The 23,348-nt window shown below is 34.8% G+C and overlaps 1 protein-coding gene across 2 annotated transcripts in view; it reads left to right on the top strand.

The window, feature by feature from the left end:
• Positions 1 to 10,413: 10,413 nt before the first annotated feature.
• Positions 10,414 to 23,348, top strand: part of LOC118185769 (sialin-like) — a 112,224-nt gene continuing 99,289 nt past the window's right edge. The window contains exon 1 of one of the 2 annotated variants that reach the window (XM_085822085.1): positions 10,414 to 10,768. In XM_085822085.1, coding sequence (XP_085678211.1) covers positions 10,558 to 10,768 — 211 coding nt within the window. In that variant the 5' untranslated portion in view covers positions 10,414 to 10,557. The remainder of the gene's footprint in view (positions 10,769 to 23,348) is intronic. The other variant, XM_035355674.1, reaches the window with a different exon arrangement.

Genomic DNA, 23,348 nt, shown 5'->3' with positions numbered 1-23,348 from the left:
CGGCGTTTCCAGGCGATGATCCCTCTTGAAGATGTATAGTCATGTCATCAGATGCTGAAAGCAGTTTGTTGTTTTTGAAGTCTAAGGAAAAATTATATTTCCTTAAAAAGTCCAATCCGAGTATGCATGTATCTGTAATATCCACCACATATGCCGTGTGATGGTAGGCGGCACTTCCAAACGTGATTTTCACGTTTAACTTCCCAACTATCTCGATCTTGTCACCAGACGCAGTCTGAAGAGTAGTACAGGATGGCGTCCAAATAAGTTTATCTTTTAACTGTTCAGCTACATCTTTCCTAATGATGGTAACATTAGCTCCTGTGTCAATGATCATATTGCAAGGAACTCCATCGATATTTCCATTCATGGACAGTCCGTTACTTTTGCCACTCATTCTAGAAATCTTGAGTGCTTTAAAACAAGGTTTTTCATTATCTGGCAACCTCCGTTCCTTGATATGGTGATTAATTTGTTTCCTGCGTCGTCGCTGAGAAATGATCTCAATTTCCCTACCCTGGGGTGTTCTTCAATTCTTTAGTACGTGGCCTTCAGTTCCACAGTTCCAGCACTTTGGTTTCTTGTCCATCCTTTTCTGTCCCATGACATGTAATTGTCTATTTAACCCGCCTCTCTTATTTTCCGTGCTCTGGGGTGTTCTGCAGTTCCTTCGTAGGTGGCCTTCAACACCGCAGTTCCAGCACTTTAGGGTTGGTTTCTTCTCACCAATATTCCGTCTCAAGGCATTTACTGGTCTTGTCAAATTATCCGTTTTATTATCCGTGCCCTGGGGTGTTCTGCAATGCCGTCGTATGTGCCCTTCAATACCACATTTCCAACACCTTACAGCCACTTTTTTCTCACTTCTATTCCGTATCAAAGCTTTGACTTCTCTGGCTAAATCATCTAAATGAGCCATCAGTTGACCCACTGGCTCGTGGACTTGCACAGCTCTGACTGGGTAGCGCTCTCTACTAGTTGCTTGCTGGGCTGCCTCGAACTTCATGGCGAACTTCATGAATCTCATGCCTCGAACTTGCTGGGTTGCTTGCTAGGCAACAGAGCGCTTTTTATGTCCCTCAGATCTGCCATTCGAAGAGTTTTCTGTTGTTCAAGATCCCGGATGCCGTCGATGAAGTACTGCAAGGACAGGATTTCTCTTGTTTCTGTAGGGCATTCCGAAAAGGCGAAATGGGACAGCCTTTCAACATCCGTGGCGAGCTCCTGAAGTGTTTCGTTAGGCTTCTGTTGACGAGATTTTAATTGGAGTCTGCTGTAGTCTTCTAAACACTTCTCCCCAAAGCGCAGCTCCAAAGCAGCGGATAGAGATTCAAAATCTAGTCTCTGATTTTCGGGAAGCGTCTGCAGGATATCCGCTGCGTCTGCTCTCAGAGAAGCGGCGAGATGACAGTCCTTAGCTTGGGAATCCCATCCATTCGCATCCGCAACTATAAAAAATTGGGTTTTATACACTTGCCAAGAGGTCTTCCCATCATATGTCGATAGTTTCAGAGAGGGACGAGCAGGCATTGGTAAAATTTTAAAACCATCCGAATTGCTCCCTGCCGTCGCTACGAATTTCTTTAAAGTATCCAGTTCTTTGGCAACCGCAGAAACCCAGTCATCAATTTGTTGTTCGATTTGTTTTATAACGGAACAAATTCTTCCTTCTATTTCTTCTTTAACAGAAGAAACATTTTCCTCAATTTGTCCCACTTTATTTTCAACCACATCTATTCTGCCTTCCATAGCATCGAATTTGGTTTCTATTATGCAGGCAATTTCTCTTTTCATTTCGTATTGACTTTCTTCAATCTTGACTTGTACAGCTTTTATTTCTTTTTTAACAGATTCCTTAACAACTTTTATTTCGTCTTTAAAAGTTAATTGACCAACTTGAATGGCCTTCATCTCTTCCTTAATGGATTTCTGGCCCAAATTCATTTCTTTCTTAACGGATTCCTGGCCCAATTTCATTTCTTTCTTAACGGATTCCTGGCCCAATTTCATTTCTTCCTTAAACGAGGCAAAGGCTGATATTAACTGTCTTAACTGTTCTTCCATTGCTCTTGTTATTGGCATTCAAATCCCACTTCTGTCACCAAAAATTGTTGCGTGCGTACGGGTTCGTTACGAAATGAATGCACAGGTCCGATGAAAAATGAACAAAAAATTTATTATTATCACAAAATGCTTAAATTCCCTCAGATATTCTTTCAGTTTTATAATATCTCACAGTAGTTTTCTTCTAACTACTCAAACGTTCAAAAGAACTTAATTCAAAACAGCTAGAGAAAGCTAATCCGCGAATTCGCTACACTCAACAAGAGCAGTTTTCTAAACAACAACAAACTAAGTAACTACCACGAACTGAGAGGTTTTCCTCCTTTTATAAGATTTTAAAATCGTGTGCGAGAATTTTCTTGTACTCAAATCAAAAAGTGATATTTATTAAATGTTACATGCAAGCACTCTTGTATTTTCAATTTTCCGGCTTAGCTTTCCTTTAATTCATCACGTGCTGCACTCCGCGGGAAATAAAACCTTTTAATTTACAATTAACAATATGATAAATCATTTGTCTGTGCAAAGTTTTAAATCAAAATATCTTACATTAAATTGTTTCTGTCTCTTAAATTACATCCCATTATTTATTTCAATTTAATTGATTAATGTGTTTGTACTAAAATTTCAAAGTTCTTTGAAGCACTTTTTGTGTTCTGAAAATGCCAAGTATTTCCATAAAAAAAATAAGCAGGCATACAGAATAATTAATTTAATAGTTGATATAATCGCTTTTAACTTATTTCATGTCTAAATTTTCTACCCAGAAATCCTCTCTCTATTCCTCTGTCTGTGTGTTGTTTAGAATCTTTTATCGGACGAAATTTTTCAAAGAGGAATGAATTAAAGTATTGATTGCGCAAAACACATCTTTAAAGCTAAATGTATTCTAAGGAGTACAAAAAATGTAAACAAGATGTTGTCCCCCCCCAAATCAGTCATTTAAACTATTCAAACCGTTCAGGAAAAGGATTAAACATTGCGAACATAAAAATCTGATCTTTTTATATATATTTTAATAAAAGGAAATGTGTTCCTTCTTTTTATAAGAAAAGGAACCCATTTTCCTTTGTAATCTTTTGAAAGTGGCCAACGTTTAAAAAATGATAAACTACGCCAAGGTAGAAACCCGCCTTTTTTTTAAAAAAAAGGTTCACTAGAAGAGTTCGCGTACGTAGAATCCATTCCTTTCGATTGGGTTCTATTGACGGATCTGACAACTCAATGCGCATGCGTGGTTAATGTTGGTGCGAGTAGCTTAAGCGGTTAATCGCACGGGTGGTGCAAATAGCATCGGCCGCTTGTAACAAGTACAAAGACAAACTTCAAGTGGCACAAAAGGGCTTTTTAAGGCAAATTATAAATGCCCCATGGTATATAAGAAATAATCGTATTAATGAGGAATTAGAGGCTTGGCTGCGGCTATTGCTTTTTTCGTGCCTGGATTACTGTGATTGCTATGTGATTACAAGTTTTTCAGTGTGTTTTGCGAATCTACAACGTGCGATTTGTGAAATTCTGTTCACTCATTATGAGTGAAGGTGATAATTGTGTGAAAATTATGGAAAAGGCTGCTCGGCAAATTGTTAATTTCTCTGAGGATTACATCGATTACGGTAACTCGGTATTAGGTGGGAACTGGTGTGACATTCTTCATAAAGAGGATTTCGGACCTAGAGATTACATCGCCTGTGTGCAATTTCGTGACAAAATCAAAGCGGATATTAACTCACAAGGTCGATATTGTGCAAACAGCCTAAGGATTATGACGGATGATACCCAGAAACAGATTGTGGAAGAAAACTACAGAAAGACCAGAGCGATTGCCGAAGGACTTATTTCTGCATGCATAGGTAAGTGCGAGTTCTTTAGTAGTCTGGATCCTGGTTTTGTTAATCGATTTAAGGAAAATGTAATTAATAGGAATCTTAATTTATCTGATATTTCTGATGTTTTGAATATGTGTAATGTTATCGATGCTCATAATACTACTGACAATGATAACAAACTTAAGCCCAAGGCTAGAAAAAACTCGGTCAAACGAGTTAAAAGATCAATTAATGATACTAGGGATGACGAGGGTTTTATTCTCCCGAAGAATATCTCCCGCCCTGTTAAATTAGTTAAAAACAATATTGATCTCCCTTTGGCCAATAAATTTGAAAAACTGTCTTGTGCAAATAATGATGCTAATGAAAATGTACCAAATAATTGTAATGAAAATGAAGTTGAAATTATTGAAATGGACACGCAACAGGGTTCTGACAGTGTCATACCACCAGCTCTATCGCCAAAAATTCGGCCTATCATGGTTAAGCCTGATATAAAATTCAGCGACTTCATTAAGATATTAAAAACTGACAGCAAAGCTGACTTTGTAGGCAAAGTCAGTGGAGAATTCCTGAAAATCTTCCCGGCTACAGAAAATGACCACAGAATTGTTACGAGCTACCTGGACTCTAAAAAAGTGGATCACTATGTTATACTCACAAAGCATGACAGACCGATCAAGGTGGTAATCAGAGGGTTGCCAATCGACTGCCCAGTTGAAGAGATAAGCGAAGCGCTGCAAGACCAAGGATTCAAGGTTCGACGAGTCGCTCAAATGCACAGAATAAAAACCAGAGTTCCTATGCCACTCTATCAGGCCCAAATTAACAATGTACCTGGTGTTGAGCAGGTGTATGACATTGTCAAGCTCCTGGGATTTTATGTTAAAGTGACTGCTTACCAATCAAACGGAAGTGTTGTGCAGTGTCACAACTGCCAACACTTCCATCATTCTTCAGATAACTGCAAATTTAAACCAAGATGTGTAAAGTGTGCTGGGCCACACAAATCTGCCGAATGCTCTGCCGAAAGGCTTGATATTGTTAAATGCTGTAACTGCTTACAAACAAGGCATACTGCTAATTATAGGGGGTGCCCTAAGTTCCCCGTCAACAACACTATTAAAAACAAAAATGCAGGTGCCAAAGTTGTTCTGATACCCTAAGCGCTCCTAAGCAGAGCGAAACCAGTGTTCAAAATTCTCATGTGTCTAATGGTCGTACCTTTGCTCTGGCAGTTAAAAATGTTATTTTTGATAATTCTGAAAATGTTGTAAATAAGCCATCTACTAAGCCTCGTAAAAATGAAAATGTACAATCTCATGTTGATATTGCTAAAAATTGTAACCCCTCTGCTGAGGGAGGCTTTAGTGCCATTATGGACATTTTAAAGTTATTGAAAGAATTAAGCTGTGTTTTTAAAGGCCTCTCAGTAGGCAATGTTATTAGTAAAATTAGTGCCAGGCTGCCAGAGTTACAAGCAGCTAATAATGCCATTGACAAGCTATTTGTTGTCTTTAACATTTGTGAGGACATATGTGGCTCTAATAATGTAAATAATGAATAACTTGATGAATAATTGTGTACATATTTTTACATGGAATGCGAATGGGCTATCCCGTAAAATTCATGAACTTCGGGATTTTGTAAATAAGTACGACCCCGATATCTTCTTCCTACAGGAACACCGCCTTGGCCCTTCATTACCTATCTTTGTGCAGAATTATGCTGTACACAGATATAACAGACCAGCTACAGATCAGAACCCTCATGGCGGGGGCACAGCACTTCTTATTAAACGCTGCATTCCTCACAACCCTGTTCCAATTCCACGGCTTTCAGCTATTGAGGCCTCAGCCATCTCACTCATAACAAGCAATAATATAACATACATTTTTGTCTCCACATACATTCCACCCACACGTAACCCTCAACTTGTCCGTATGGACTTGCAGGTTTTACTCTCATTTGGCACACATGTTATTATTGGTGGAGACCTTAACGCTAGACATCGCGCATGGAACTGTTATAATTCAAATGACATAGGACGTGTAGTTTTCAATTTGGCCAAATCGGCGAATCTACACATAGCAGCTCCCAAAACACCAACACGGTATACTGCCCGTTCTACTGGAATCTTGGATTTCTTCCTGCTCAAAAATACCAGCGTTCCGCTGGATATTTCTGTGCTCGACGAACTCTCTTCTGATCACAATCCGGTCAGACTGATTCTGAACGTCAGCAGCTATACTCCACCAGACACAAGAGTCTTTCGCACGGACTGGCGAGCCTTCGCCAAAACTCTAAACAACATGCACTACACAACCCCCACAGTACAATCGAGGGATGACATTGATAGTTTAATCAAGACTTTCACCGATGATATCACTCATGCTTACTCTGCAGCCAGAAAGCCTGTGCCGAAGGGGCACACTTACAGAAGCCAAGAGCTCAGACTACTCATCAGACAACGCAACGTTGCCAGACGTCAGTTCCAGAGGTCCCGCAACCGAGAGGACAAACAAAGATTCAACAGATTCTGCGGAGAGGTCAGATCTCTACTCAATACACAGGCACAACTCAGCTGGACCAGGTACCTTCAAAACCTCTCCACAGACGATAACTCGCTATGGAGAGCCATCAAAAGGTATACGAAATGCCACAACAAAATTTCGCCCCTTAAAGGGCCTCAAGGGATCCATTACACCGAAATTGAGAAAGCAGAACTTTTAGCGCAGCATCTGGAATCTCAATTTCGCACTAACAACATTCATGACTCCACCACTGAAAGCACTGTTCAATACTTTCATTCCACTTTCTCTAGAAGCCCACGCACTGACAACATTATTCCAACCTTACCTTCAGAAGTCCTAGCTATTATCAAGAAACTCAAAAACAGGAAGAGCCCTGGCATTGATAACATCACAAACATCATGCTTAAGAAGCTGCCAGTCAAAGTCATCTTCATTCTCACCAAGATCTGTAACATCATCCTGGAATGGCAATACTTCCCTGAGTGTTGGAAAAAGGCTAAAATAGTCCCTATACTGAAGCCTAAAAAACCACCAAACAAACCAGAATCATACAGGCCTATAAGCTTGCTTTCGTCCATCAGCAAAGTGTTCGAAGCAGTCCTGCTCAAAAGAATCAACGCACACCTGGAGGACAACAACATTCTGATTCCCCATCACTTCGGCTTCAGGAAGCAACTCTCCACGGCAAATCAGCTCTACAGGGTTGTTGAGACCATCGCTGAAGGAATGGCTAACAAGAGGATCACTGGTGGAATTTTTCTTGATATAGCAAAGGCTTTTGATAGAGTATGGTTGGAAGCACTCACATACAAGTTACATGTTCTGGGTTTCCCAGAATACATCATTAACATCACCAATTCCTACCTAACAGGTAGATACTTTGTCGTTCATGTAGCAGGCACAAACTCAACTTTCCACCCCATCCATGCAGGGGTCCCTCAGGGGTCCTTGCTTGGACCTACATATTTTAACATTTACGTGAACGACATTCCCACCACACATGACACAACATTAGCTATGTATGCGGACGACACTGCGATCCTGGCACAAAGTGCATTTATTGGTCCAGCAATACAACGACTACAGAATCACATCCATGCACTAGAGACCTGGCTCACCCAGTGGAAGATTGCAGTTAATGTCGACAAAACCAAGGCCATCCTGTTCACTAGGAAAACCAAGATCAAGAAAAATCTCCAGTTCTTTGGTACCACCATTCCCTGGGCCAAGCAAGTCCTATATCTTGGGGTGATCCTCAACAATACTCTCACATGGTCCCCACACATCACTTCTATTATCCAAAGGTTCCGGGTTCGTAAAGCGCAACTCAACCCCTTAATTGCTCGGAACAGTGTGTTATCTATAGACAACAAGTTACTTATTTACAAGTCCATTCTCAGACCATTACTCTGTTATGCCAGCCCTATCTGGGCCCACACACGCAAAACTAACAGAGGCAGGCTGCAGGCTTGTCAGAATATTGTTCTAAGGCAAATTACCAACGCAGAATGGTATATCAGGAATAATAGAATACGTGAAGAGCTGGGCATGATGCAGCTCAGATCATTCTACTACAGGCTGGCCAAAAGATTTCACAGTAGGCAGCAAATTATTGACAATCCCTGCATCAAAATCTGTGAATATGATTATAACGATCTTGCGAATATTGATCGTCCCCTTGCTCAGCTCAATGTGTACATTATGTAATTTATTCCTGCTTTGTGTATACTCTTTCTCACCTTTTACCTGCCTCTGATGTCATGTATGTTCTTATTTTTATTATCTTCTAATGTATCATTAATTATTGCTCATATATTTTTTGAATCATGTATCATGTACTTAATGGATCCAGACTATTGACTTACTCACTTACCATCTTACCATGTAACTTTGTAGTCACGGCTCGACAGCTTTCCTGGGCTTCCACCATAACAGCAATTTACCCTCTAAAGACCTAAAAATTTATATATATATATATATAAAATAAATAAATAAATAAAAATTTGGTAATTACTTATATGCTTATATTGAATGGTTAACTGTAAATATAATATTAAATGGAACCAGACATATTCTACAAGGGGTAAGGCCTCTGGCCTAGGCACCCTGGTGTTGCAAACACCGCTCTACTGGGTAATGAGGAATTAGATGTAAGAGTTTTAAGCTCTTTTTATTACAAAATCGCTAAGAAATTTCATACAAAGCAACTTTTCCTGAACAACCCTGAAGTAAAAATTGCTGATTACGATTTTAATGACCTTAGCAATATTGACAGGCCTCTAGCTGTTTTAAATATATGGATTATGTAAATACTGTTATGTGCTTACTGTATCTTTTATCTTTATATTTATAAATAGAAATATCAGTATCATGTGTTTTATTAATTTTCTCCTGTATAGTATCTGTGTACGTCATGTGTAACATGTCTATTTAAATTATACTTACCTTAAATATTCTCGCTGGTAACACTCCTTGTTATTGCAATCTTTTGCATCCTTTTGTATATTCTGGCACCATCATTCTCACACTTGACATGTCATGTTCTAATCTCTTGCCTTTCAGAAATCAATCACCAGCTCGATTGCTATCTGGCCTGCAGTTATACATTTTGCCTAAAAATAGAGATTCGAATTAACCTGTTACTCATGCAAGTAATAGTTGTAATTTAGAATATTAATTAAAAAAGTTGTTAATTATCCTATATCTCATTTATATACCTCAGTCTTGGCTAACCTTAATGTGATTCGTAACGTCTTAATATGTTCTACAAGGGGTAGAGCTTGTATTAAAAACCGCTTATTAAATTTTTGGGTACTTTTCCGTTTTGCCGGCGCAAACGGTAAAGTCGCCAATAATGGTACAACTGATGCCAAACGGAATATCTTCGCTGGTAACCTTTTACGCCTCATTTTCAAAACAAGTCGCAGCCATTTCTTATCAGATTGATTGTCTTTCAATACTGCCATACAATTACATAGAATTTTTACAAGACATAGCTAAATGCTATTCCCTAAGACCATTCGCGGTAATTAAGTCAATTATGATGCAATCAACACACCCGCTGGCGAAAATATAGAAGAGGCAAAAATCAAGGAAAAAATTCATCAGTTCTAATGAGAATACACTAGCAAAGTAAAGCACTGCGGTTTTACATAATTTCTGAGTAAGCTGTTCGTACGAATTGAAATAATTCTTACATTTAAAATTGTATTCCAAATTAAGATTTAACTTGAAATTAATGCAGATAATTACTGAGAGAATTAGTAGTTTATGTGAGATGAGATCACTTGGGGTCACGTGATAAGAACGGCGAATCAGGATGTTAAACCATGAAAATATAGTAAATTATTTAATTAATGTCTTTTTACAAATTTATTGTCTGTATTTATTGGCTTTTTTCAAAATTTTAAACCATATTAAAATGTTTATGCCTTCAAAATAAAAAGTTCTTAGACCTAACATTTGTTAACATTTTTTACGTGTATACTGTACGTTGTCGCCAACAAAGTCTGCTTGGCGAGATTTGCGCCGGCGAAACGGAAAAGTACCAATTTTTGTTTATCTCTTCACATTTTATTTAATTTTTATCATTTAAATCAATAACAATTAATTAATTTTATCTAATTAAATAATAATTGATAAATAGTAATTATCATTATTGATTAAATAATTATTAATTAATTTGGTAATAACTAACTATTTAATTTAAAAATTATTAATGATCTTAATAGTCATTTTATTTATTTACTTTTCTCCTTTTTGCTGACGGCCTTCCATAGGGCTCCGGCACTTCTAATTTTAGAAATTAAGTCCTGGTTATGCTTCAACATATTATTATATGGATCATATTATTATTATTACATATATTATTATATATGTATGATTAAGGATTCGATAAAAATGTAGTTTCCATAAACTTCATTAACTACGAAACGACCAAAGCGACCTGTGATGGAGATGTTTCATCCGATCTTGGCCTAAATGTGGTCAAGTTCGTGACGTCATCGTGTCAAGGGTGGCGGCATATTGTGAACTTGAGGCCTGATGGATTAAACAGCTGTTGCTCTTGAAATTATGTTTTACCATGTAGAAACGAACACAATTTATTCCTGAGCAGATATTTAACTCTCATGGAGATTCGCCCGGACTTCGACGCGGGGGAAGTAGCTCGAACTGTTGCATTAGCTGTATCTAGCTTGCACAATCGCTCTTTATCATCTGACAGCGGTAACGATGAAACACCTCTTGTAAAACAGAAGGATAGAAATATGAGTATAAATTCAACTCTAGAAAGCGAAGATAAAACGAGTTTGGTTTCTTCAGGAGGTTCTAGATGGACCAGTTAGTATAATTTAAATTTTTAAAATTGTATACTTCTAACATGACATGGTTATAATTGATCTTAATTCATAAGAATATTTATGGATATGTATGCATTATTCATACATTGTATAGTCATACGGATATGCATAATTCTAATTTTTCTTATTTATGATTTCTGTTTATTTTATCAGTTCTTTTTAATTCATTTTTATATAAAGCACACTTCTGTTAAAACAATATTGAGATGATTTAAATGTGTAAAAGTGACTTAGCTACTTTTGCACATCTCATGAAGAGAATTTATAAATAATTTCATTTACGATTAACTGATTTATTTTCTGGGACAGTTATCCTAATATAAGTAATTTTAGCTAATTTTCATTTAAATATATTTATGTATTTGAATGTTCCACCATTGTATATTTCTGTAGCAATTTGCTTTGATCTTTTAATAAAAATTTTTTTTGAATGATTAACTTTTTAATTTGTTATTTATATGACACTTTTCCATAGTGTATTAATACATATGTTATATACTTTTTGATGTGTTATTTATACGAAAATAAATTTTAATATGTGCTTTTAAAAATTTCATAGATTTAGAAATCTTATAAATTATTTATTTTTCTCATACTTTTTAAATGGTAATTATTTAAAAAATAATTATAGATTTGGAAATCCTAGTATATCAGCAGTATACTTTATGTATTTGAGTTTGTGTTTAATAATTCTTTAACAATGTTTTGAAAACTAAAAAATGTCTTGGATAATTTTGATATTCTTAATTTGAAGAACCTGTTATCTAGACAGTTTAAATTTCTTAAATAATGTATAACTGTTCGGTCTTGTGTTTTACTGCAGAGATGTTTAGCTATAAGTATACTGGGTAAAAGTATAGTTTAGGGTACACCTTGGCGATTTTTGGCGGCACATGGATACCGATTTTGTGCAATTTTTTGACTCGTTATTTTGGCTTGCTAAACAAAGCCAAAATAATGAGACAAACAATTGCACAAACATGGTATCCATGTACACATCGACTTATTTTCACTTAAAAAAAATCCCCAAATTGCACAAAAATGGCATTGCGCACTCCTTTTACTTTACCCATGTACACGTTGACCTATTATCACTTAAAAAAAAATCCCCGAATTGCACAAAAATGACATTGCACACCCTTTTAACTTTATCCGTGTACACGTTGACCTATTTTCAATTAAAAAAATTCACAGAATTGCACAAACTTGCATTGCGCACTCCTTTTACTTTGTTCATGTAGACATCGATATATTTTCACTTAAGAAGTCAGAGGAGCACCCAATTCAACAATATAGGCAAACAAAAAAATACATAATCTCAATAAAATACATTTTAAACCAAACAATAAAATAACTTAAAAAAGGAAAAACATGTTATACATTTAAGCACTACCAAAATCAAATATTCACTTACCATGATTTTCGAGTTTGCTTCATACACCCATAGTCACGTAGAAATCAAAATATCAATCATACTCAAATGACTTTTTTCAAACTAGGTACTCTTTCTGATTGAACATTTCACATAGTGACCATCTGAACCTTTCTTCCTACAAAACCCATTCAAATCCATCTAAACGGATTTTACGTTCGACTAGACGTATATCCTTTCTATATACAGGACACTTATAATGGCTACTAAGTAAACCTTCATTTACACACCAGTCAATTAAAGCTCTTTTCCCCTTTCGCTCCAAATCGTACAGAAACTTCAAATTAATCTTATTACATTCGGCCATTCTACCGACTAAAGAATCAAACCAACACGCACCACAAAAACGCTTACATCCCATGATTTAAAATTTCCCAGAATCATGCACCAGATTACGTCACAATAGGGTTTCCATAACATTCAACTACCATAAATGAAAGAACAACTTGGCGATAAATCAAACAACAACTTCGACATAATACAAGAGATACCTTAAAGTCTACTTTACCCGTATACTGTAGAATATTTTGAGAATTACGAGACCATTTAACAGTTATACTTTAATTTAGGTTCAAATATTGGAAAATGGGTTAGCTGTATGGGTGTTTTAGTGGCTAATCTTTGGAATATGGTAACAGGTAGTTTGGCGACATTTTGGTAAGGTGATAAAGGTTACTAGCTAGGACTTTAGCAGTGTACATGGATAAAGTCAAAAGTGTGCGCAATGCCATTTTTGTGCAATTCTGGGATGTTTTTTTAAGTGAAAATAAATTGACGTGTACATGGATACCGTGTATGTGCAATTCTTAAAAACATGGCAAGCAGTTTGCGATTCTGCACTTTCTCCCAATTTTGCACCTAATCTTCGTCATGATGAAGCATTTTTGTTCCATAAAAGTTCTAGCACAGTCAAAAGTCGTTAATTCGGACACCCATAATCCGGAATGATCTATAATCCGGACCTCAAAGCTACAAACTTTCTGCGCATGCGTCGCATTCACGCATGCGCACAGGCGTTTACGAGTGCGCGTAAGACCTTTACGACTGCGAATATTTTTGTGCGCATGCGCGTGTAATGTGTAACGGAGGTATAAACCAAGCTAAAATTATCTAATTCAGTTAATGTTACATATTGCGTTGTTCCTCAATCTTCGTATTGGATCCGGCTTATTATTTTTTGCAGACTGTTAGAGCACTTTCATAAAAGTAAGCTTGAACTTTCGATTATGTCAAATAGAATTTCCGATATATATTTACTAATATGTAATTTGTATCTAGAAAGCGAAAGTATGTTTTGAAATCCGAAATCTGTTTAACAATTTCACGCGGCAGATTGGAAGTTGATCTGTCAGCACTATCCTTCAGGGCAGATGTTTTTATTTTATTTGGCTTATAATTCCTTACTAAGTGTAGTATTTCATCTCGATATGATTTAAATCAAGTTCCTCGTCATTATAATTCGCTTCCGATAGTGAAGAAAGTGACCCAGAGGTTATTGAAAACGAAAACATTTCGATTGACAAATTAGTCGGTATTCTCAACACAGCAATTATAGGACTTGAACAGCGGAACTTCGTAACTAAACAAGAAATTATGTCTATATATGTTATATATAGAATTAAAGAGAAAGTATTATCACATGAAACGAAGCAACTTACATTGAAAGAAATGTTTAATAAAGTAAACATATAAATATTAAGCTTTTTCTTTTTGTAAATTTTGATACCCTTTAGATCATAATTGTTCTTTATTTCATAAATTACGGTTTCATATTTTTAATTTTGTAATTTCTGCATGCCATCTTACCAGATTTAAACTGATGATCTATAATCCGGAAAAATCGATAATCCGGAATCGCCGAAGTCCCGACGAGTCCGGATTAACGACTTTTGACTGTATAAGCGTAATTCGGCTAGCAGATTGTTGGAAAAAAATGTTGAGTAAAAAAAAAAAAAGCCTTTACTTCGTGAAAACAAAATGGTGTCCAAACAAAAACTAGCAGGTAGCTGGGTTGGTTGCCAAAAAATCGCCAAGTTACCATAATCCAAAGATTAACCGTTTTAGTTTTTCTTCCATCTGTAATGTAAATACGAGCCAGTTTTCCTTAGAAAGTCTTCCTCAAAGGCATCCTTTAATTTAGAATAGACAGCCGTCATGAACTTTACGTATTTAAATAAACAGAAGCACTTCCGCAAAGGATCCGTTAATTGTAAACATCGCCAAAAAATGGCGATAAAAGTTCGAAGCTGGTAAACCCGTGAATTGGTGTGTCGGAGGTAGCAAGCTGGTTGGCTCTTAGACAGAGAATACTTCTCGTCTGTTCGGGGCTCCGTTTTGCCGCCGGCTAGCGGTGCATTACTACCGCGTGAGGTGGTGAAAATCGGCGGGGGGTGAATGTAACGCAACTTTTTGTAATAGTATAGCTGTGTTCTTATGTAATTTTTAAAAGATTTTAAACACGCAGAACCACAGGGCTCCTAAAATATTATGATTAATGTGGGCCGCAATAATGTACATTTTAAATAATTAAGTTTTTATTTTTACCTAAAATAATAAGAATTAAATCAGTTTTCATGCTTAAAAATTTGATATATTTTTAATGAATTTTTAAAAATTACTTTTCAGATAATGCTAGGTGTTTATATACAATAGATGATTAGAATGAAAAAAAAAATATTATTGGTTCTCTGAGATGACAAAATACTTTTATGCATTCCCAGGGGGCATCAAAGTTAGTAAACCACTGCTTTGAGTAATTAATCAAAGTTTGAATTAATCTTGAAAGATGACAAGATGTATAATGTTTATTCTAGTTTTATTTACAATGCTACTTTAAAAAATTTGAATATTATTGAAGATACTTGGCATAGTCAAATTTATTATGAAAAAGACAGTTGTTTCAAAATAAAATATTTTTAGCTATCAACAAGTAAATTCAAAAAAACAACTTTGAAAAATTGCTTGTGTAAAATGAATGTTTTAAATGTATTATTTAGTAATGAATCCATTAATCTATTAATGAAAAAGACCTTTTTTACTAAAAATATTAGTATTCTGTATGAATGACAGAGAATATATGTAATGAATACCATGGCCAAATACCTATATAAAGAAAAAGAAACAAACAAACAAAAAAAAGTAGCATTCTCTACCTCGAAACTTGCGAAAGTAATCCTGCTATGCAACACATAGTTAATTTCTGAAGAAATCTGCATCTGAAGAAAATGTAAGTACTTTTATTTGTTATTAATTTTAAAAGTAACATTATTTTAAAGTTACTTTATATAATAAATGTTGCAATTAATACAGAATGCATTATTTTACTGAATTGTAATATGTTTCATTTGTATGTCATTTAATTGCGACATGTGTTCCCGTGTTAAATAATACGTCGTGCGTCCTCTCGGGTAAACTATACATGGCTAAATGTCATTATCAACCTATTTATTTTACTTCTATATGCTAAATATCTTATAACTTAACTTGTACACCGCTAAAATCATGGCTTCCATATGATAAACAGTCAGTGCTAAATCCCCAAACGCGCAGGGTGGCCACATGACATCCAAACTACGTGTGAGATGATATCACATCAAAGATCCCTTATGCTCAGTAAATTTCTGCGCATAAATTGAAACATGCTTGTGCAATCTGAATTTCAGAAGCATAGAAAATTTTTCTGAAAGTACTACAGATGCTAACTAAATACATACTAAATATTAACATTTTAACGTGTAGCTTTTCAATATACTCTTGTGTTTATTTTAAATCACTGAGAAACATGAGATATCAGTTTTAAATTCATTCTGTTAATATTTCCAATACATTTCATCTAATAATTAATGTTTTGTGCTTTAATTTCATCATTGTATTAGAAAAAAAAAATAATATTTTTTTCTATATATATTATTCAAATGAATAATTAATTAATTTAAAAGTACGAACATGTGACAACTTGTATTATTTTATTGTATATCTGAAAGGAATCTGTTAAAATATAAATTATTTACATAATCTTTGGATGGAAAAACTATCATGTAATGTATTTAAACAAAGGATCTACTGGAAGATTTTTTTTTAGTTTTTGCATGTTCAGAATTTTTAATGTGTTTATAAGTTTGTTCTGAATAGTTTTGAAAAATATATTGCACCCACACTAAATTTAAATAACAAATTTTTATCCTGTGAAATACGCTCAAATTTTAATATGAATGAGCCCTTGTGAAGCTGCCAAGGTATTTTCATAGAAAGCTAATATCAATTTAAGGCTAAAAATGACTTCAAAGATGGATTCCAGGCTTTTCTAGTGTAGATACGAGCCAGTTTCCCCTAGAAAGTCCTTCACAAAGACATCCATTGTTTTAGGTTGATAGCCCTTATGTGCTATAATCAAATAAATTAAACCAAGCTTTCGTACGGATGTAATATTCTTTCTTCCTTATTATTATGGATCCTGTTTTTTAAAGTTGTCAAGATTTTTGATGAATCGACAATGTGAACTATTCTGAAACATCTGGCAGCCCCAACAATGATGATTTACAGTTTGCTTTTAATGAGAAGAGCTTCGAGGAGACCATGTGATCATATTTCTTCCCATGCAAATGTTAATAATTCATAATCACTCAGAATTCTCTCATCACAAGAAGAGCTCTCAGTATTCTATATGTTAATGAGTTTTATTTATATTTAATCTTAAAATTCTTAATTTACTGAGAAGTGAGGAAGATGCTTGCTATATCTTTCTTTCAAGAAATGCACATATTTTACATCACATTCGAATAGGCAAAAATGGACAATCAATAAAATTTCACATCAGTGAAAGCATTTAGAGGTGCAGCTTGAAAATTTGATAATGACAGAAAAGTATACGTTTTAACAGCTGGTTTAGTGGTTTCAGAATACTGTTTGTAACAGAATAAAGTGAAAGAAACACTACAAAAATGTGACTATTCACTGAAACATTTTTACGAGAGAGATGTATTCTCTGCATATGATCCCCCAACCAAATATGTGAACATAGCAGAAAATCTGTTCATACAGCAAAAAACCAAAACTGGCATGATTCTACCATAATGCTGTATAAATGACAAGTTATGCCAAAAAACTGAAAAATTCTTTCTCGCTCAGTTTCTAAATAGAGAGCCATCTACACTCATGCCAAAAGTTATTGACCATATACAAGAGGGAGTGACAATTTATTCAAACTTCTGGTGAGAATATAAAAGACAAGAACTGGTAAATACCAGCTTACAGATATTTTTCTGTGGACAATAAATTTCATTTTCTTGATCTAACAGCTGCTCATATATAAAATATAGAAAGAGTGTGGAGCTTCGCTAAGTGGTGGAATAAAAATCGAAGAGGTACGTTTCACTATCATCAGGAATCTTACTTTGCAGAATTAATATAGCAAAAATCTTTGAGACCTTGGAATGCTTCTTATGCCATATTAAAAGCAATTGAGGAAGTAGGGCAGTAAGAAAGTGTACATGAGACATGCAGTTGGCAATAATTCCAATGCCAGCTTGATGTTTAAAAAGAATGGAAGCTGCAATACTAAAGAAGTATCGTAATATTTTTAAAACTAAGGTTCTGTTTATATTTCAGTTCATTTCGTTGCCATATCAGTATGTTTTGATTTTGATGTCCTCCAATTCTGAATGTCTTTTAATTTCTTTTTAAAATATAGAAATGTGTCATTACTCTGTATTACATATGTTTTAGTTAATTTCATAAAACTATACATTACACTTAGACTTGAAAATTTACTGATGTCTCCTCACAGGAAATTTCTAAATCTATAAATGTTTGAGCAGAAAGAGGCTGTGTTGAAGTAGATAAAGGATATTTAAATGGTTGATAAGAGCGTTATTTTAACAGCCACTGTATTGTCTTATTAAACATATAATTTATCTATTTCTGTATAATATTTGGCACTGTTCCTTTAACAGGATCTAATTCAGAAATTTATGTATGCATATATGGATGTATGTGTTCATATACGTAAGTACGAATGTATGTGTATACACTCTTATGCATATATGTGTACATGCATACATTTGTTAATCTGGTCCCGATAATAGAACAGTACCTAATATTTTGCCAGTTGATTTTCTTTCATACATCTCCACCCACAAGCCATGAGAATATATTGATGAAGCAGCACACCATGTCGTCAAGAAGCATTTACGTGGCCAACCCATGATGTCACCAAAAAATATTTATTGTTTAACCCAAGCATATGTATAGCATTCTCCCATATGGTTTATCAGTAGCATGACTGCAGATTATGATCCCTCCAATGGGAATTTTAATGTTTCAGCCTAGTGGTGCACAGGATAGTGCAGTTTTGATTGTTTTCGGCAAAATCTTATATTTAGCCTTCTACATGCATAGACTGTAAGGTGGCTTGCTTTAAAGACATCATGCACCTCTTTCTTCTTTTTGTTTTAAGAATTTTAATAGCAAGTTTATAATATTCTCAGATGTTTCCTTACTTGAAAACAGATGACTGTGTATATGGTGAGAACAAAAGCACAAAAACTTAGAAGTATATGTGTGTTATACAGTCAAAAGTCGTTAATCCGGACTCGTTAGGACTTCGGCGATTCCAGATTATCGATTTTTCCGGATTATAGATCATCAGTTTAAATATGGTAAGATGGTATGCAGAAATTACAAAATTAAAAATATGAAACCGTAATTTATGAAATAAAGAACAATTATTATCAAAGGGTATCAAAATTTACAAAAAGAAAAAGCTTAATATTTATTTGTTTACTTTATTAAACATTTCTTTCAGTTTAAGTTGCTTCGTTTTATGTGATACTTTCACTTTAATTGTATAAACAGACATAATTTCTTGTTCAGTTACAAAGTTCCGCTGTTCAAGTACTATAATTGCTGTGTCGAGAATACCGACTAATTTATCAATCGAAATTTTTTCGTTTTCAATAACCTCTGTGTCACTTTCTTCACTATCGGAAGCAAATTATAATGACGAGGAATTTGATTTAAATCATATCAAAGACGGAGTACATCAGATGAAATACTACATTTAGTAAGGAATTATAACAGGGTTCGTAGTGGTCCTTACAAGTGCTTATAAGTCCTTATATTTGAAAATAAAATATAAAGGCCCTTATAGGTGCTTACTTTTTCTTTAAAACCCTTATTTTTTGTTTTTAGTGCTTATTTCTTGCTTTTAGTGCTTTTTTTTTCAATCCTTTGTTTTTAATGAACGCACATTTTTTCCCCGTACCAAAGCCGAAACTAAATAAACAACTTTTCTTCCTTATATTGCAATGTCAGATGGTGAATCATACTCCCGAATTGCTTTTCTCCCCTTCCTCTGCATTAACGCAACCTATGGTGCGCGCGAGAGTACAGACAGGTGCACGTCGTTCTATTGGCCAAAGAATTGCGAAAACGTAGAAAATTCCGGTACGTTCGGTATTCTTTTCCTCCCAACCAAATACTACACACGTTTGAATTTCTATCAAGATTTTAATAATTTCCATTCTCGTTCCGCGTAGTCAGTTCATATTTGTGTTTATTATGATCATTATACTTATATTATGAGCATATGAAGAATATTTATAGTAATAAAGTTGCAGTAACTGCTGAAGTATAGATAAACTTCCTAAAATGGATGTGCTTTTACACAGATTAGCTTTCTAAGGAATAATATTCGGAATGGCTTAAATAAAAGGAAAGTAATTGAATAGTCAAAATAATTTCATTTTCTTTTCCAATACATTATACATACGGAGGTTGGGAGTTTCTCCGCAAAATTTGAATAGGACTAAAAGTTTTTGCGGTCTACCCAACCCAAGCGAAGATTGAGTCTACTCCGGAAATTTAATACAGTCTGTTGAAAATGAGAATCAGAAACACCCCAGATTAGTAAGTTTCTTTCTTTTCCTTTATTTAGTTCTTTTTTCTCCGAATACCATACCGGCAGATGTTGATTCCGATTGCGTAATATCACATATGGAAGAATTACGCCGCACGTATTGCGCAATAACGTTTGCGGTATTTTTCATTGATAATTAATTTTGATGTTCAGTCTGAGATTTATTTATGAACACTTGAAAGAGTTTTACTGTGCTTTCTAAGCAGAATATTTCTCAGTTCCGTTGGTTTTTATATGATGCACATATCGAAATGTCAAAATCATTTATTTAGCCTAAATTTAAATCTAAAGAACGGCTACAATCTCTCCCACTCCTCTTTTTCCAGTTACTATCCAGAATATTCGGGAATTTCCGAGTATGCGGGTTAGTTAAGCTTTTACTGTTAAAGGATGACTGCATGAAGCAATTTCCCGTCTTCTGATTTCAGAAATGTGCCTCTTTTTTACTTAAATTGCTTTGTTTGGGATATATGTTAAGGGAAAACTGTTATGCAATGAAAATTTAGAAAAAGTTCAGAATTTTGATTTAAGTTAAATTATTTAAATATTAATAAGAGTGGAAAAATAAATTGTATTTATTATTAGGTGCCAAATGAATACAATTAATATGGCTTATTATTATTTATTTTCTATATTTTCAACTGAAATATCATCATTAAATTTTGTAATGTAGTTTAGTTCTGCATAGTTTTTTTTTTTCCTCTCATTGTAAACTAAGTCTGTAAATTGAACTGTCATTTAAAATTAAAAGAAAAAGTTGTTTTCCATTGTTGAGGTAATGCTCATTCTCTTAATAAATATTGCATTGCTCATATTTTAAATTACAAGTCTAATTTTTCTTTTAAGGTTATGCAGTTGTGTATAATGTAATTAGACAGGTACTTATTTTTTCCTTAAAATGTGCTTGAAAAGTGCTTATAGGTGCTTATTTTTTTAACTAAAATGTGGCTATGAACCCTGTATAAGCCAAATAAAATAAAAACATCTGCCCTGAAGATAAGGATAGTGCTGACAGATCAACTTCCAATTCATTGCCCCCCCCCACACCGCAGAGCAGCGTGAAATTGATAAATAGATTTTGGAATGGTTAGATAAACAAAGGATATGCCTTTATCCATTTTTTGCAGCAATTCCACTTTTTTTTGATGGACATTGAAACATGCTTTCGCTTTCGTTGATTGCCATCATCAATTCTGTGTCGAATACTGTGTTTCGTCGATTGTCATCATCAATTCTGGGGAGGGGGAAATGCCACGGCGTTTCCCCCTCCCCCGCCACAGATCAGCATGAAAATGATAAACAGATTTCGGATTTCGCTTTGTAGATCCTTTACATATTAGTAAATATATATCGGAAATTCTATTTGACATAATCGAAAGTTCAAGCTTACTTTTATAAAATTGCTCTAACAGTCTGCAAAAAATAATAAGGCGGATCCAATTCGAAGATTAAGGAACAACGCAATCTGCAACATTAACTGAATTAGATAATTTTAAGCTTAGCTTATACCGTCCATTATACATTAAACGCGCATGCGTAAATGTATTATGAGCATGCACACACGCATATTCGCAGCCATAAAGGTCTTACGCGCACGCATAAACGCCTATGCGCGGAAAGTTTGTAGCTTTGAGGTCCGGATTATAGATCATTCCTGATTATGGGTGTCCGAATTAACGACTTTTGACTGTATAGAAAAAGGCGAATATAGAAAGACAAGTGGTAGTGGATGTATCGTTGCAATAGATATAATGTTTCTCTCCAATGATGCAAATGAGTTATTACAGTTAAAGGCCTTATGACCTTACAGGGTATGGATGTCTAGGAATACGAAACGATCAATAACACATATTACAGATAATGAGTAATTTTCTCTATAGTTCAAGAAATTTTTAGAAAACACCTTAAAATGTGTGATTTACCATAACTGGGAAAACTGCATTCAAATTTAAAGTTATTTTAAAATGGCACAAGTACATAAGGGCTACATGCCTAAGGACAGGGATACCTTTGTGGAGAACTTTCTAAGGGAAACTAGCTCATATTCATGTTACACATGAAGAAAAACAACCATGCAGCTAGATCATTTGAGTGTGTTCAAACCTGGGTTGAACTACCAGTGTTCAGTGGTCACAACCTCTCAGAGACTGGTGGAATCCATATTTAATGTGTATTAGCAATATTTTCCTGCAATGGAAATGGTTCACAATAGGCAATTGGTAAAACTGAGGAGTGTTTGTTAGTTCAACCCAGTTTCAAATCCCAGTAAATGGATTGATTGTATGAGAGTTTTGTGGTTTTTTCCATGTGTAACATGGAAGCGAGGAACTTATCTTTTAAAAAGTATTCCACAAAGGCATTCTTCCTCTTAGGCAAATAGCTGTTCAGTCCTAGGCAAATAGCTGTTCAGTCCTTTGTTATAATCTAAATAATGAGTGTTAATTTGTAAGTATAATTATGATCCAAACAGAACTATATTCAATAATTTAAAAACTTAAAATTGTAATTTTAGAAAAAATAATAGCTTGTGTATAGACTGTACCAATTGCATTAATAGCAAAGTACACAATAATTTCTTTAAAACACGAGGTATTGTATTTCCCTTCAGAGTTTATACTCTATAAACACTAATGTAATCAGTCAAAAGTCGTTAATTCGGACCTCAAAACTACAAACTTTCTGTGCATGCGTCGCGTCGACACATAAGACCTTTACGGCTGTGAATATACATGTGCGCATGCGCAAAATACGTTTACCAATGCGCATTTAATGTATAACGGACGGTATAAGCTAAGCTAAAATTATCTAATTCAGTTAATGTTGCAGATTGCATTGTTCCTTAATCTTTGAATTGGATCCGCCTTATTATTTATTGCAGACTGTTAGAGCAATTTTATAAAAGTAAGCTTGAACTTTCGATTGTGTCAAATAGAATTTCTGATATATATTTACTAATATGTAAAGGATCTACAAAGCGAAAGTATGTTTCGAAGTCCATTAAACAAAAAGTGGAATTGCTGCAAAAAATGGATAAAGGCATATCCTTTGTTTATCTAACTATTCCGAAATCTGTTTATCAATTTCACGCTGCTCTGCGGGGGGAACGCTGCAGCGCGCAATGAATTGAAAGTTGATCTGTCAGCACTATCGTTATCTTCAGGGCAGATGTTTTTATTTTATTTGGCTTATAATTCTTTACTAAATGTAGTATTT

The sequence above is a fragment of the Stegodyphus dumicola genome, chromosome 8, assembly GCF_044657685.1.
Source record: "Stegodyphus dumicola isolate Sdum_Otavi_A_Nest chromosome 8, ASM4465768v1".
Classification (NCBI taxonomy): domain Eukaryota; kingdom Metazoa; phylum Arthropoda; class Arachnida; order Araneae; family Eresidae; genus Stegodyphus; species Stegodyphus dumicola.
The sequence above is the reverse complement of the archived record's forward strand: the minus strand, read 5'-3'. Positions and strand labels throughout refer to the sequence as shown.